The 15,699-nt window shown below is 39.5% G+C and overlaps 3 protein-coding genes across 7 annotated transcripts; 2 read left to right on the forward strand and 1 right to left on the reverse strand.

Moving 5' to 3' along the window:
* Window positions 1–1,003: 1,003 nt before the first annotated feature.
* Window positions 1,004–5,399, reverse strand: LOC103717769 (transcription termination factor MTERF15, mitochondrial-like). Of its 5 annotated transcripts, none has more exons than XM_008806273.4 (2): window positions 3,925–5,399; window positions 1,004–1,320 (listed from the first exon to the last, which is right to left on the reverse strand). In XM_008806273.4, the coding sequence occupies exon 1, from the start codon at window positions 5,157–5,159 to the stop codon at window positions 3,984–3,986; it is 1,176 nt and encodes a 391-aa protein (XP_008804495.2). In that variant the 5' UTR covers window positions 5,160–5,399; the 3' UTR covers window positions 1,004–1,320; window positions 3,925–3,983. The 5 variants fall into 5 exon arrangements, with proteins under 5 accessions (XP_008804495.2, XP_008804493.2, XP_008804494.2 ...); XM_008806271.4 differs by having other exon boundaries at window positions 1,004–1,329; window positions 3,925–5,398; XM_008806272.4 differs by having other exon boundaries at window positions 1,004–1,424; window positions 3,925–5,398.
* A 684-nt stretch (window positions 5,400–6,083) lies between these two features.
* On the forward strand, window positions 6,084–7,702 carry LOC103717779. Its single transcript, XM_026808723.2, is given in 3 exon segments — window positions 6,084–6,534; window positions 6,659–7,465; window positions 7,468–7,702. Coding segments are annotated over 2 exon segments (984 nt in total). The 5' UTR covers window positions 6,084–6,534; window positions 6,659–6,716.
* A 2,508-nt stretch (window positions 7,703–10,210) lies between these two features.
* Window positions 10,211–12,159, forward strand: LOC103717767 (transcription termination factor MTERF2, chloroplastic-like). Its single transcript, XM_008806270.4, has one exon. The coding sequence runs from the start codon at window positions 10,567–10,569 to the stop codon at window positions 11,722–11,724; it is 1,158 nt and encodes a 385-aa protein (XP_008804492.2). The 5' UTR covers window positions 10,211–10,566; the 3' UTR covers window positions 11,725–12,159.
* The last annotated feature ends 3,540 nt before the right edge of the window (window positions 12,160–15,699 follow it).

Genomic DNA, 15,699 nt, shown 5'->3' on the forward strand with positions numbered 1-15,699 from the left:
GCAACTTAAAGTAGAATAAGCAGAGAAAGATACCTTTATTCCATTTAACCCTCAAACTACAACCAAAGAAAAACACAGGTTTGAATGGAAGGTTTATTTCTCCATTATTCCTGATTCTAGAAACATATCTGACAAGAATAAGACCTATTATAGGCTTTATTCTGACTTCGTTCCCACTTATTTAATATCCAGAAGTGGGGTTGAATTCTTGGATAGTACATTTAAAAAAAATCTATAGTGCGGACAGTTTTTTTTTTTTTTAATTAAGACCGACAATTCATGCTATTTAGGTATAAATAAATCTAAACAAATAAAAAAAACATATTCTAAAATAACTTCAAAAAAAAACCTCCAGTCCGGAAGCACCTGATCAAAATAATGAGCTACAAATCATCCGCTTCGCGATTGATATACCTCGCAACAAAGAAAGTATTCTCTCTCATTAGGCTCCACATATCCTACAGAGGGTGTGCATCTACCTCCCTGGCCTGCCTTGAATCCAAGCAATTATCATCCTCATCTAAGATGAAGTCATCTCTCAAGATGCATCGAGCATAGTTGATGCCTGCCCAAGCGGTTCTCAACTCCGCTCCTGAGACTAAGATGTTTGCATCTGAATCAGCCTTTCCACTGAACTGTTGGTTGGCAAGATGAAAAAAACCACACCCCAAGCTCTTCATGCGGTCCAGACTACAACCATGTATTTCGTTTCAGACTGGAGTCATGACTATTCCTAGTTACTGACCAATCAATTGTTTTGTGCTGGCATCAGATTGGTTGAATTTTATCAAGCATTTTATTTTGGGACTCCAAATAAAGAACTTTATAAAACAGCTACTAGCTGGGAGCATCTTAGCCTGTTGAAGAGTAGTAGTGACAGATGGCTTAGTTCTTGCTCATTAAAGTGCACTAACAAGTGCCAAGAAATAAAGGTAATTTTAGTTCCAGATTGCCTGGTGCAGGAGGCCTCACCAACCATTGACCAAAAAATACCATGACAAAATCCTCTTAACACCACCTATGTTAATTAGATTTCCCTTGCTACATGAAAATGATAATAAACTTTTGCAGTGACCAGTCAGCAACCTACAGAAATGATTCATAAATATCTTATTTAAACACTTCAGGAAAAACAAATATCAAAATTATACAGATCAAGCCTACCAACGAAACAGAATAACAAAGGTAGCATATAATGCACCCTCCAAGAACACAACCAATGCATCGTCAATCCAATATCTTGACCATCAATGACCAACCAAATTCCAAGCAGCTAAAGTTGCTGATAAGAAAGCTTGCAGCAGCTCCAAGTTCATTGTTCTGATGAATCTTGCACAAAAATGAACGGGGGAAGGGGGAGGGAGCCATTAACTTAAGTTTTAGATTGCATTGGAACTGACAGACTTGTCAAGTGGAAGTCAACACTGATAGCAGCAACACAATGGATCAATAAAAATATATCCTACAGAAGTGGAAAAAAAAAATTGTCTGCAATCATATATATATATATATATATATATATATATATATATATATATATATATATATATATATATATATATATATATATATATTAAGCTTGTGGTCCATATTGTCATGACTTTGCTCTCAAGCACAAAAAATAAGCACACTGTTGCGAAATCATTAATGTGTTTTCTTTGTTATTTCCACTGTTTTTTCACGCTAACAAACTTTTCTATAGCTCTATTCAACGTCATCTTGTAATAATAGAAGTGCTTCTGTCTATAAAACCACCATATAACTATTGGTTGTAGGAATGAGAAAAAAAAATCTTGAACAAAGTTACTATATAATTTTTTCTCAACGTCTGAAGTTCACTCTTGAATTTCAAAATAGGGACATATGTTATTTGGCAGATACCAAGGGAGATTTTCATAAAAGAATTTTGCAGGACATGGAAGAAAAAACTTGATATATTTTCTCTGTATACACTGGATCCTTTCACATTAATGTTAAACCAGTACTACTTTGCAAATATAGTCAGCTAGGTTGCATTAGCATCAGGTGTAGAGAATGATATTACAAAATTTCAAGAAAGAAACGAGCTTATTAAATCTGTAGTAATGAGCCAAAATTGTGTATGTGTACTTCCTCATAGGCAATTCAATAACTCAGCCAAAGCAACATTCTTTTTCCGTCGTATATTTTCACTTTTGTAAATCATAAAAGTGTACGTGTAGCACAATGCAATGAAAATAATCAACTATATTATGTATTCTCCCCATCGCATAACAATATCCAAGAAGATTTATCCCATCAAGTTAAGAATTAGGCTATGCTCATTTGCGATTCTTTCAAATCTAAAACTGTTTGTTATCTGACAAGATCAAGAGGATCCTCGAGCTAAAAGCAGAACAGAATAGCATCTAATTCTTACCAACAAGAAGAGAAGAAAACAAAACAGTGTATATTGAAAAATTACAGATCCAAGTAGAAATGTTGCTATCAAGCACAGCAGGATACAATGATATGTGCAATAAAATAAAGGTTCTTCAGAAGATTATGATGGTGGCACATAAGCATAAAATGGACACAGCAGGGAAGAGAACATTGGCATGAATATGGGAAAATACGAAAAAGAGGATCTACATACTGCAGCACCGTGCTAAAACGTCAAATTGATACCAACTGATGATTGAGCAAAATCCTTCTGTTATGAAAGTGCTCCCACTTGGTCTACTGAGCGACTTTAAAGTCTTTAACTATCGAACCACCCTGAATCCTAACCGTGTGTATGGTCCCTAGCCAGAAACCATGTAATAGGAATAAGATATGGCCATTTATGTTTCTCAATGCTATATCTTCAATCAACAAAAGTTGGTAACCCACATGAGATCCTTGGAAAGAGATAACTAGATGGTAACCCTGCTCAACTACTTGTACAACATGTAATTGGATCTGAAACTTGGAAGCATAAAATTCAAAAGTTGATAATGAAATTTCAAAAGTTGAACTGGGTTTTGCTGCAACAGTCACACCCCTTTGCTTGGCAACTAGAGGTTCTAGGCTTGAGTCTTAGGTGGTGCAACCCCAGGTATGTGGCTTGGGCAATTATAGTGCAGATGAGTCTTCCTCCCTTTCTCTCAAAAATAAAATTCAGATGGAACCTAGCATAAAATCTTCATTCAATTATAATAAGCAAGTGTTTCATACTTTCTGATGCAATTATCTATTAATTCTCTGGCCGACCACATCAATCATCTGCGAGACACTGTCTCTTAGAGTGATGGTACATGCAACATTGCTAGAATTGCTACCCAAGTGTTTGAGGAGTGGATTACAATACCTTGGGTCATGACTCGTGACACAGATAAATGACCTTTTCAATTTTCTTGTATCAAGAACCTAAATTAGTGGAATAAGCATTCTCCCCTTCACAGCTAGTAATAGAAATCCTCTAAGAGACACTATGCTGGACGGCACATGGTCTTGTCCATGATACTTTTTCGACTTCAGGATGCACATGACATGATGCCAAGGGGAAAAAAATTTCCTGAGGGCATATATGATTGCACAAAGGTGGCAGAAATCGAAGTGGCTCACTTCAAGCGATTTTAAATCCTCCTCTGGAGTCACTGAAGTGATTTTATAATTATAAGAAGCACTTCGTTTCAGGCGCATTTAAAAACCTGCGGCATTTCATTGGATCATGTGATGCTTATCAGTCAACTATTTGCAAAGAAAAAACAAACCTTTAAGAATCAGAGCATGTAGTGCATCTCACTTGAGTTGCTAAACTAATTAAACAACTCTCTTTCTCATCCAAATAGATAATATCTCAGTGCTTCAGAATACTAATAACCGCAGAAACATAATCGGTTGCTTACAAGAACACCAAAAGAGCTTACTCAAACAGTTTGAGAATCATTTCTTATCTAATTGTTCAAATATGAACAGTCATACCTGCTTGTGTGAAAATGAATAAGCAGACGAGCAAGTCATTCTCATTCTGTCTCTAGAATTCAGGATAAAGGGGTTGCTTGCTTAAGGACAGCAGTATACAGTTTATGCAGTTTAGGCCCTTCCACTTTGTGGCAGAGAACATACTTGTTGATAAAATCCTCTTCTGATAAAGACATTATGCTATGCAACTTGGGCTTCCTTCTGAGCAAGCCTTTTGCTTTCAGAATCTCCAGTGCACGAACCCGAGGAATCAACCTCTTCTCCAAGCTATACATAAGAAGCACTGGGTTGAGGGCAAGATAGGAGGTCTCGCACCCGGCTTCCTTCACCAAAAATTCCATCTTTCTCCGCATCACCTTCTCAGAGACAGATAGGAAGACTGGCGCTTTTCGGAATGCAGCGAGGAACTCTGACTCCGACCACCCAAAGCTCTTCATGAGCTCCATCTTGGCCTGGAACCTGTCTCTGCTCACCATACGGAGGATCTGAAGGGCCCACATGAACAAGCCCGAGCTGCGGGGTATCTTCAGCTCCTCGACACGGTCGACCAAAGCTCGGAGCGATTCCATTCTCTGGGTAATGAAGGTAGGGCGCTTCCTCACAATCATAGCTAGCCTCTCATCCGTAATGCCGCAGTCCCGCAAGAGCGATATGTTAGGAAGTATAGTCTTCTCGACGCTGTAGCCAAGAAGCCACTGGTTTTTCTTGAAGAATTTCATCAGGAGATCGGTGGAGCCGAGTAGATTCTTCCACAGCTCGATCTTGGGCAGGATTCGGTCGACGCTGAGATTGAGTACATTGGGATTGGAAAGGATCAAGTGGGGGAGGTCGGAGGGGGAGAAGCCCATGTCCAGGAAAGCTCGCATCTTTGGGGCCAGGGTCTTCTTGACGTCGTAGCAGAGGCATCTGGGATTCAAAGATACGAGCTTTCGGAGATGGGCATCCTCGAAACCGTGAGATCTCAAGAAATCCACCACGGATTTCGGCTTCTCGTTGGATTTGAGGTGGGAGATGGGTTTGGAGACTTCAGCCGCCTGGTCAGGCGGGAACCGACAGGAGCTCACGAGGTATTCGACAAGGAAATGAGGCTTGTGAGATGGATTCTCGCCGCTGCCGCCGGCGGTGGCGGTGGAGAAGAGGAGGAGGTCTTCGAGGCGGCGGCGGTGGAAGAAGGCGATGACGGTGGTGGTGGTATTACGCCGGAGGAAGGAGGCGGAGAGTTCGGGCAGCAGCATCGCGGCTTTGGGAGAAGGGAGTCGGGTGACCGCACCACTTCGCGGACGTTAGGGTTTGAGGCCAAGAGTCGTCCGTCCCGGGGACAAGGTTCGGCCAGATCTGAGGATTAAATCAGACCGGCCAGACCGGGGGATTAAATCAGACCGGGGGAAAGAAAGATAACCTACTTCCCTCATGGTGACATAGAAAGATGTGTAGCTAATTGCCTAATTGTCGCACGATTGGTGAGTATTGCAGATTGGGATAGAAGAAAACATAAGGGAGAGGAAAGAGTTGTACCAAAAAATAAAAAAAAATAAAAAAAAAAAGGAAAGGGAGAACAAAAAGAAAAAAGAAAAATACAATCTCCTGCACACTACCAAATATTCTATAACAAAAAGTGTTTGTCCACTATGGATCCATCCAATTACAGTGGTTGAGTCATCCTCTAGATGAATGAATCCGCTTGCAAACAAATCCTCGCATAGCTGTCTTCTACTCAAGCCACCCTCAAATTAGCTGACACAATGAATTCTCAATGCACCCTTCAACTCAACCTCCTTAAGTGTGTCGGCTAATGAAGAAAAGTGAATGTAGCTCATGAAGTGCTAGCCGTGCTATCTCATCTGCAGCATTACTTGCAAACCTTCCATGCATGTTTGCTATGTTTTTAACATTTTGATGCGGATCCAGCAAGAATAAACCGCTAGTAATCCTTTGTAGCAAAGTGAATCATTTGCTCTTAATTTGAAGCATAGAGCTTCCAAACAAGCTGCATGTTCGTCCGGCATTCCGAGAAATTTCTCTGGACATCTACAGAAGATATTTTCTTTCTCTTGTACCTTTTACTTTCTCGTGATTTGACAGAATGTATTCACGTTAGAGCTATATAAATTGGCGCTTTTATCAAAAAAAAAAAAAAAAAAAAGACAAAGCTGCTTGCAGCTCTGCCCAAAATTTTTTTCCCAGCGCAATCAAACCAACTACAAAGATCTGCTGTTCACGATCCAAGGCTACCATGTGTGTTTAATATCTATGAAATGCAATGACAATATCTTGAAAGGATGCAAGAACTCGAATCTCTGCAAGGTTTTGTCAGGCAAATGACTAAAAGCGCAACTTGACTGGCAGGAAACATCAAACAAAACATTGTACCTCCACACAGATAGGCGTTTGCTTTACAATCGAGTCGATTCGCGGGGATCTTGTAATTCTCGCGCTAATTGCTTCAATGGGCGGTGGAGGACGGCGAGGCCGCGAGAGGAGGAGAGGTTGGGAAACATCGTTTCTTCCCTACGGAGGTGGGAAACGGTCCCAGACCGTACTTGATTACTGGGCTGCTTAGTTCTATCCGGATCGACAGTAGTTTTGTTTTCCGATTTAAGGATCGCTGAGGTTCAAATAATATAATTAAAATTTATTTAGATGATTGAGCTGAAAATTTTGTAGAATTTATGAGCTTCCAACTTGTAATTTTATAATTTTGCTGATTGTATTGATCCAATTTGTGAGTTTGTAGAATTTTGAAGCCGATCATCCCAACATGGTCTTAGGATTTTAGCGGGAAGCTTCGGTCGATGCACCGTGGCCACCATCTTCCTCTGAGTTTCCTCCGTTTCCAAAGGCGGAGAATAAGAAGAACGGTACGATGCCGAACCTTTCGTTCCGCCGGCGGCGGCGACAAGCTATATCCCCAGCCCCATTTCATGGCCGACTACCTCGTCGCCTCCTGTGGCTTCTCACCGGAGAAAGCGGCGAAAGCCTTGAAGCGCCTCCGCCGGATTAAATTCCCCCAACAACCCGACTCGGTCTTGGGTTTCTTCAAAAGACACGGTTTTGATGACGCCCACCTGAAAAAGCTCGTTTCTTGGTACCCCAGATGGCTCGCCCTCGACATGGAGAAGACCCTGCCCGCAAGGTTCCGAGCTTTGCTGGACCTCGGCTTCTCCAGTCCCGACCTGACCCGCCTCCACCTGTCTAACCCCGTCATCATCGACCACAACCTCCGCAACGTCGTTTCTAGCATCCAGCTATGGAGAGACCTTCTTGGTTCTGATCAGCGTTTGATGAAATTCCTCAAAGGAAATCAGTGTTTTCTCGGCTACAGCGCCGAGAAGACAATCCGGCCGAACCTCTTGGTGCTGAAGGACTGCGGCATCTCGGACCACAGGATCACGCTGGTCGTGAAGAGGCGCCCAAGGTTCATCCTTCAGAAGCCAGACGCATCAAGGGCATTGAGTGATCGTGCCGAGGGGTTGCGAGTCCTCCCGGGCTCGACGGTGTTCCACTGGGCTCTCTACAAGGTCGACCGGGGGTCATGAGAGGCTTAGGGTGGTCGGAGGCTGAGTTCCTTGCTGCATTCCGAAAGACCCCTGCTTTCTTGACTGGTTCGATGAGCGCGATGCGGGATAAGGTGGATTTCTTGGTGCTGGAGGCAGGCTGCGCACCGTTCTATGTTGCACGCCGCCCAGTGCTTTTGACGCTGAGCTTGGCGAAGAGGTTGATTCCAAGAAATCGATATTTGAAAGGCTTTGAAGTCGAGAGAGTGCATGGTGGAGAATAATATGCATATACGGCCATGGTGTGCTCGGAGGAGGGGTTCTTGAAGTATTATGTCCTCCGGCACATAAATAAGCTTCCAGAGCTCAATGAATTGGATGCTGCGAGTCTCGAAAGGAGAAAGGCTCTGTAGTTCTGTACCATGAAACAGGCTGCTTCTCGTTTTCCTCCTATCATGTTCCTAGGCACCACTTCCTTGCTCTCCAAACATGAAGAATGCATATGATCCCGTAAGTGAATTGATGCAATATCTCGTAATTATTTGTTCCTTTGCAAGTTTAATCCAATATATAACTTTTGAAATGAAAAAAAAAGAGAAAAATATCAAAGCAATCTCCCGGAATATAGGTAGAGAGTAAATTGTTTGCGGAGCATTATATTATTCGCGAATCTAACAAGCAGTGCCACGCCTGCAATTGAACTTGAATCATGTTATTCATAGTTGTGAACTCAAGTTTCTTTTGCGTAAGGGTCCCATGGTTGTGGTTATTTCTGATGCAAGAGAGCGGATCCTTGCATGCAGAATCTTGTGGTTAGCTTTATTTTAGTTATGGATGAAACTAGAGATAAGTTGAATTGTTAACAGGTATCTTACCATAAAACTTGACACATCTTGCTTTGATTATTGAACAGACCTGCTCATATTTATGCACCTGAGGTGGCTAGTTTTCACCAGTAGTCATAAGCAGATCATGTTGAGTTACAGATTAGTACAGGGGTTTTTAGTATTGCTTCAATGACAACCTAGACCACAGAATAAGTGCCGTCGACAGTGCCTAATGGAGTTTGTGATGTATATAGCTTGGAGAACAGGTTGATTCCTTGGCATCAGGTCATGCAGATGCTGAAGTCAAAAAGAGTTACCCGGCAGAGAGCTTAAGCTGATCTCAATCATGGTTTGTTCAGAGAAGGTGTTCATAGAGAAGTTTGTTCTCCAGAGCAAGGAGAAAGTCCCAGGACCTTTGGAGACTTCTACTACCGGCAATGACAGGTAGTGCCCTCTGTATATAGGTTCTCATAAGTGCTTCATAAGAACTCAGGTATTATTTTTAATTCCTTGAACAATTTATGCTACATGACACTCTGATGAGAGTCGTGATGCTTTTTATTTTTCACTGCTACCTTTGTGCACGCATGCTTGACTAATAATCATGTTACTCTTTTGCACTCAAAAATGGTAAGGAAATTTCGAATTTGGAGTAGTTTACTATATGCCTGTAAGAAACTTCTGACTGATTTTTGAGGATTTTGTATGCAAAATTATGATTTCTCAAGTATCCAAAATATTACAATTTTCAAATCAATGACTTTTATTTAATGGAAATTGGTATTTGTTTCATCAATAGACATGTTTTGAGAATGAAGGTAAAACTCTGTACTTAGAAAAACTCTACTCAAGAATAGGCCTTTTCTTTTAATGTGATTTCAAAGCATGGCAAACACACAGGTACAAAATCAAAACTTCCATATTTGAGAGAATACGTGGTGTCACAAATATCACAAATCGAGTAGTTGTCTATCTATATTCATATCTATTTTTTTGGATATATATGGATATAGATATTGATATTAGTTGAATGTTCAAATTTTTATGAATAGTTTCAAATATAAAAAATAGATTCGGACGGATATTATCTAGTTCACTTTTACCTCTAGTTGGGCATCTATTTTTATATAAAAGTTATATAAAATATTTTTTATTCTCTTAATAAATTGACTACCAGGAAAAAAAAAGAACATAAGCCACTAGGATTAAAAACATTTCTTAAAAAAAGAATTTTACTTTAATTTCCAACACAGGGGAAAGGAAGTTTCTCATGGGCACATCGGTTTCTATTTTTCATGAAAGATGGAACTTATTTTTATTGGAAAAGTAATCTTATATTTCTCTCCTTTAAAATCTCCAACCAGACATGTCATTTTTTTTCATTATAGTGTATAACTACAATCTTAAACTACAAAACTTATTTCTAGTTGATTTTAATTATGCAAAACATGAGGGCTAATTAGGTATTGGTTGAGTTTAGTTACTTTTGCTCCATGATTTCGTGTATTGGTTTGGGTTGGTTTGCTAAGATGTCTTGCATGAACCTGGTAATTTCAAAAGTTTTCGGTTTTCTTCCCATGAACGTGAGATGCCCCTGGACTCTTCAACTAGAAACCTCTTAAACCTTTTAGTAGCATAAATGATGATTTTGTAGCAGAATTGTTTTGTTGTGCAATAAAATTACGTAAAACTTCTAGCTACGTCATTTTTTTAGGATTTTTATTGCATACACACTCTTCTAAAAATTTAAATTTGCATGAGTATGCTCTTAAAAATTATATTTATTTTTATATCCTCACCAAATATTATTTTTTAACAAATACTTCTAATATAACAGTTTTTCTAACACGGTTAATAAAAACCATATTTATTTTAATTAAAAATAAAATAAAGTTTTGAAATTACTTTTTTGTCCTCCATCACAATTATCTTATAATTTTTTTTTTTTGCACACCTACCCATTAAGAATAATTTAGTCATTTTAATTTAAAATTGTTAATTTTTTTAACGATGTGGTATGATATATCCATACATATGCAAAAATAAGGATAAAAAAAGTGTAGAATAGCAAAACAAGTATTTTATGAGGATACACATGCAAATATTAATTTAGAAGAATATTCATGCAAAATTTGACATTAGGGGGGTGTTTATGTAAAAAAATCCTTTTCTTTACCGGTGAGAAAAAAAAAAACCATGCGTGGACCGTCGTAGATCGAACCGTACGGTCCTTCACCGGTCCGGTCCTCAACCCATCCACGAGTTAGTTAGGCTTTGCATTGGAATTGTGCGGTGCGGTCACTCGCCGTCGAGAAGGCACGATGCTGCTGCGCGATCCCTCGTCCGGTTTCCTCCTCCTCCTCCGACGCCCCCGCCCGATCGGAGGCCTCCTCCGCCTCTACACTTCCACCGCCGGCGCCTCCGGCGCCGGCGGGATCTCGTGTCGAGAGCCCCATTTCATGTTAGATTACCTCATCACGTCGTGTGGGCTCTCCTTCGATGAGGCGTCAAAGGCCTCCAAATACCTCTCCCACCTCAAATCCACAAAGAAGCCGGACTCCGTCCTCAATTTTTTCAGATCTCACGGTTTTGACGACACGCATCTTAGAAAAATCGTGTCTCGCAATCCCAGATGGCTCTGCCGCGATGTGGAGAAGATTCTGGCCCCCAAGTTCCGAGCCTTCCAAGATCTCGGCTTTTCTGGGCCCATTCTCATTCAGTTGATCCTCTCCGAACACCGTTTAATCGATCACAGCCTCCACCGCAGCATCCTGCCCAGATTCGAGTTCTGGCGGCGCCTCCTTGGCTCCATGGATCGCGTCATGAAGCTCGTCAGGAACAAAAGTTGCTTTCTTGGCACCAACATCGAGAAGACGGTGATGCCGAACCTCTCTTTGCTCCAGGAGCGCGGCATCCCTGACAGCAGGACTGCTGTATTGCTTCAGAAGAGCCCCATTCTTATTCTCCGGAAACCAGCGACATTGAAAGCATTGGTGGAGCGGGCTGAGAGGATGGGGATACCCCGCAGCTCGAGGATGTTCTTGTGGGCCCTCTCAGCTGTCGACCGTGTCAGCGAGGCCAAATTGGATGCTAAACTACGACTCTTGAAGAGCTTCGGATGGTCGGAGGTCGAGTTTTATGCTGCATTACGCAAAGACCCGACATTTATAACAGTTTCTGATAAATTATTGTCTGCCAAAATGGAATTTTTTTTGAAAGAAGTCGGAAGGAAGCCATTGGAGATTGCCCGCTGTGCAAAGCTCCTGATGTATAGCTTGGAGAAGAGGTTGATTCCTCGCCATCAGGTCATGCAGAAGTTGAAGGCAAGAGGGTTGTATAACGGAGATTATAATCCTTCCAGTGTCATGAATATGTCAGAGAAGAAGTTCATGCGGAAGTACATTTTTCTGCACGAGGAGAAGGTTCCGGAGCTACTAGTGATGTATATAGCTCAAAGTGGCAGGGGAGTAGCCCTCTAGTTCAAGGTTTTCTGATGCAGAAAAAAAGAGTTCCCTTTTAATGCCCTTTAAATGAATTCAAGTATCACCTTTGACTCCTTAATGTCTTCTTCTGAACCGGTTTTGTTAAGGTTATATGACTAACATACCAGCTTCTCAAGGAATGTTGTGTCATTGTTTGTATGTGGAAAACAGAGAATTAGGCAATGGGATGGCAGACTCTGAAAAGGTTTTAGGTTTTTTGGGTAAGGAAAAAGGTTCTTAGCTTAACAACTGACTATTGACTCAAGATGCCAATATAAGCTCCTGTATTCGAAATCTATATCTTTTTCTCAAATTTTGGGCATTTCAGTATCAGTTTCTCCTATGATATGTCAAAAAGATTTATAGTTTATTGCACAATTTGTTCATTCAAAAGAATGCTTCATTTGATGAATCACATAACAGCTTCTTATATTTGTTAGTTGGAGATCTAATATTAAAAAAGTATGAATGGCTATACCTTATTGCTGTAATGTCAAATTCATGTTTCATGTACATTATGGTTTTCCGTTTTGAGATATCCATGGAGAATATGTGATATTACATGGCTGTTGGCTCAACCCTCTTAAACAATCAGTAAATTGTTCTTCAATATGTGCTCCTTTACTCCTTAATGTACTGTGAAACATGATTATGCTTCTGAGAAGAAAGAGCTGAAGAAAGAAGAAAGGAGGCTACTACATGTCAAAACTAGGGTCGCAATGTCTACTGCTATCTCAATTTTCTTTTTTTTGCTCAGTCCTCTTTTATTCTAAATATTAGGTGGAGATTTTCCACTTTTGTTGATATTCCAATACTCAAGATGCTTCAGATCTACCCGTGTACTGGTGAGATTAAAGGTATGCTTATGTCATGCTTCATGATTAGTTGCATGACCTAAAACTAAGAATTTGATACTCATCTGTGCTAGTTTTTGAGCAAGCAGTAAAGTATGTCTCATGCAGTCGTCTTGATTCAAGTGAAGAAGATGTTCAGAGTTTAAGTTTGACAAGCACAAACAGTTTTGTGAATAGAGAGTTCTATCTTGGATATTCATAGTTAGTTATTTCTTTAATGGAGTAGGGTAGCTTTTTCCATTAGGTTGATAATGGACAAACAGCTTTTTCCATTAATTTGTCAATTTCCTCATGATGAACTTCTAGGATGTAAACATGGCTATGATTACAAGAACCTGTACTGGGTGATTCACTTTCCTGATGATTGACTTTATTAGATAACCTATGTTTGTAGAACATTTTTATGTGAATCACCTTGCACTTTCTTTTGGAAAATATTGTGGTTCAGATAGCATCTCTGTGGTCGATGAAGTTGTCAAAACATTTTACTTCATGCCTTCTAAATGGTGAGTGATGATGCTGTAGTAGATAACTAACTACCAGGCACTGTTTTTGGAATTTGACAAGTTGCTCTTCCATGTTTATATTTAGTTGAAGATATGATATCTATAGAGTTTAGATACTTGTACCATTAGAAGCGGATATCCCTATATAAGATAATCAGAAAATAAAAAAACAAAGAATTAACATAATGTGACAATGATATTACAAAAGTATGGTTGTTTGTTTATCTCCTTTGTCTTTTCTTTCTTTTTCGGGTTTGGAACATAGTCCTCTGGTATCTCGCAGTGAAGGAACCACCTTCGTAGTGTTAACATGCTAAAGAAAATGCCTTGTACCAGTATTTTGCTTACACTAAGGATTTTTTCCTACTAAAGCCCTAGCAGGCTGGTTGAAACCTTTGAGTGTGTTGTTGGCTAAGATGAGACTAATCATCTTAATGGTCCCTAAGATTAGGTGCTGATATTTTCTTATATTTGAGTTTTGACAATTTTGATCTGTTAGGAACTGATTGTAACATCCTTAGTACACATACTGGTACCAATAGGCCTGTAATGAGCTCGTGGGCAAGTACGGTGAAGAGCAAGTTTACTCTGAGTGCCATTTGGACTATTTTGGCAACAAGAGATGTAGCCTTTTTGCGTTTAATGCTTCAGACTTGATTGCAAAATGTCAACTAATTTCCACTGTGATGCAAATACAACTGCATCATCACCATTAGTTATGTTTGATGTCTTTGCTGATCTTTTCAAGTCCTGATGTCACTGATTGTGGTTGCTGGAACCTGATATGATCCTTGATTTCAAACCATCATTTGGGATTGAGAAGTTTGTGTATTGCATAGTGTTACTATTCAGCTTCCTGTTTCATGTGAACCAAGATTCTAGAATGCTGTCAAACAGTATTCCATTGCGAAGTGATATCTTTTAAAAGTCAAGTGGCCTGTATGCTTTCCTAAATCTCAACATTTTAATTGAAACTGATCAGTCTTATATTGAGCTCCCATATATTGAGTATTTTTTTTTTAAAAAAAATATTGTTTCTTGTTTAATAAAATTAGACTAGTTTGATATTTTGAATGAATGCCTGTTCCAGTTTAAGTTGATTCTTTTTTTACAATAACAAAATTTGATTAAGGGTGCTTTAGAAAAGGATGTATAAACCCCTGGCTTAATTAAAACATCTCCAAATAGTTAGGCATGGGTTCTTGAAATGCATGATCTTAGACATCCTTCTCCAAAATTACATTTTTTTTTTCCTTTTTAAAAATCATTCTAAATTTATTTACTAGTATTTTCCAGCTTTACCAGGGAATGCATATGGGTCAGGTCAACTTTTGAGCTGATCCAGTTCTAACCTGATCTTTTATATGCTTATAAAGTATATATCAAGTTATATGCTTTTCCACTTGATCCAGGTCCAGCTCAACTTTAAAGATGGTTTATTGCTGGGTATGTATTAAAGAACTTTAAAGTATATATCAAATTATGAATTAATTTATCTGGATTGTATCGATTTGCTTGGAGATGTATATTGGATCATTATTGGGTATGTATCAAAAAAGCTTGAAGCATGTATCAAAATTTTCCTCAAGTATGTATAATTTGAACATATGTTGTGTACCAGTGAACATGATATTCTGAAAATCGTGCATCAATTTGCTTCGAGGCGCGTATGAGTTGTTAGATGACTAATATACTAGGCATGTATCACTTGACTATGGACTGTGATTAATAGGGAAGAAGAAACTCCATTTTTGAAGAAGAAAAGGATTTCGAAAAGAAAAAAAAGACCTCACAGAAGAACCAGAAGGGAAGAACGACTTACGAGGAAGAATAGAGGGATATGGGTGGATGGCTTTATGAACGACACTTCATGTATATCCTTTTCTTTTTAAGTTAAAAGAATGGATGGATTCCGTTAGTGCCTTAGTGATAAGAGTCATATCCCGCTTTGACTCTTCGATTTTTATTTTAAAATAGATACGATAGGATACATGGCAAAACAAGGAAGAAAGCTGCCTTGAGGGTTGAGCCAAATCAAAACCAACCTCAAGATGTCCCAACTCAATCCCAATGCATTACGGTTGGACTTTTCCGATTCAACTCTATGGGTGTCAATTAGTTTAGTTGATAAAGTCATTAGGTTGTAATATTTAATGATCTGAATTTAAGTTTTGTCTACACTAGTTGGGGCAGTCACCTCTGCTTTCTTGAGGATGAAATCCAACTCAAATGGTAAGGAATGATGCATTCTTTTCTTTCATGTGCATCACACTTGCTTAATAAGGGAAAATATAAATCCTTACTATTTAGCATTCGAAAAGAAAGAATGGCAAATTATTAACATGAATCCACACACTAAATGAATCAAGAAATTAGATTTAAAAAAACAAAAGTCTCGGCGAATAACATCATCTAATCCGTGCCTTGTTTGAAGATGGCCATCGGGCCTCCGTCGCTCCGAAACGTTCCGCAGGGGAACCAAAAAAAAAAAAAATCAGAACCTTAGAGTCGAAGGAACGTGTCCGCCGGAGAAAACTCTGGTGCTTATATACCCTATACAATTCCCATGCGGACTTATCCTCTTCCGTCCATATCTCCATCCCAACCCTCCG

This window comes from Phoenix dactylifera, chromosome 15 (assembly GCF_009389715.1).
Source record: "Phoenix dactylifera cultivar Barhee BC4 chromosome 15, palm_55x_up_171113_PBpolish2nd_filt_p, whole genome shotgun sequence".
Lineage (NCBI taxonomy): Eukaryota > Viridiplantae > Streptophyta > Magnoliopsida > Arecales > Arecaceae > Phoenix > Phoenix dactylifera.

Bases quoted from the DNA above. Each gene is read 5' to 3' on its own strand.
- LOC103717769 (XM_008806273.4), bottom strand. From the start codon at position 5,159: ATGCTGCTGCCCGAACTCTCCGCCTCCTTCCTCCGGCGTAATACCACC.
- LOC103717767 (XM_008806270.4), top strand. From the start codon at position 10,567: ATGCTGCTGCGCGATCCCTCGTCCGGTTTCCTCCTCCTCCTCCGACGC.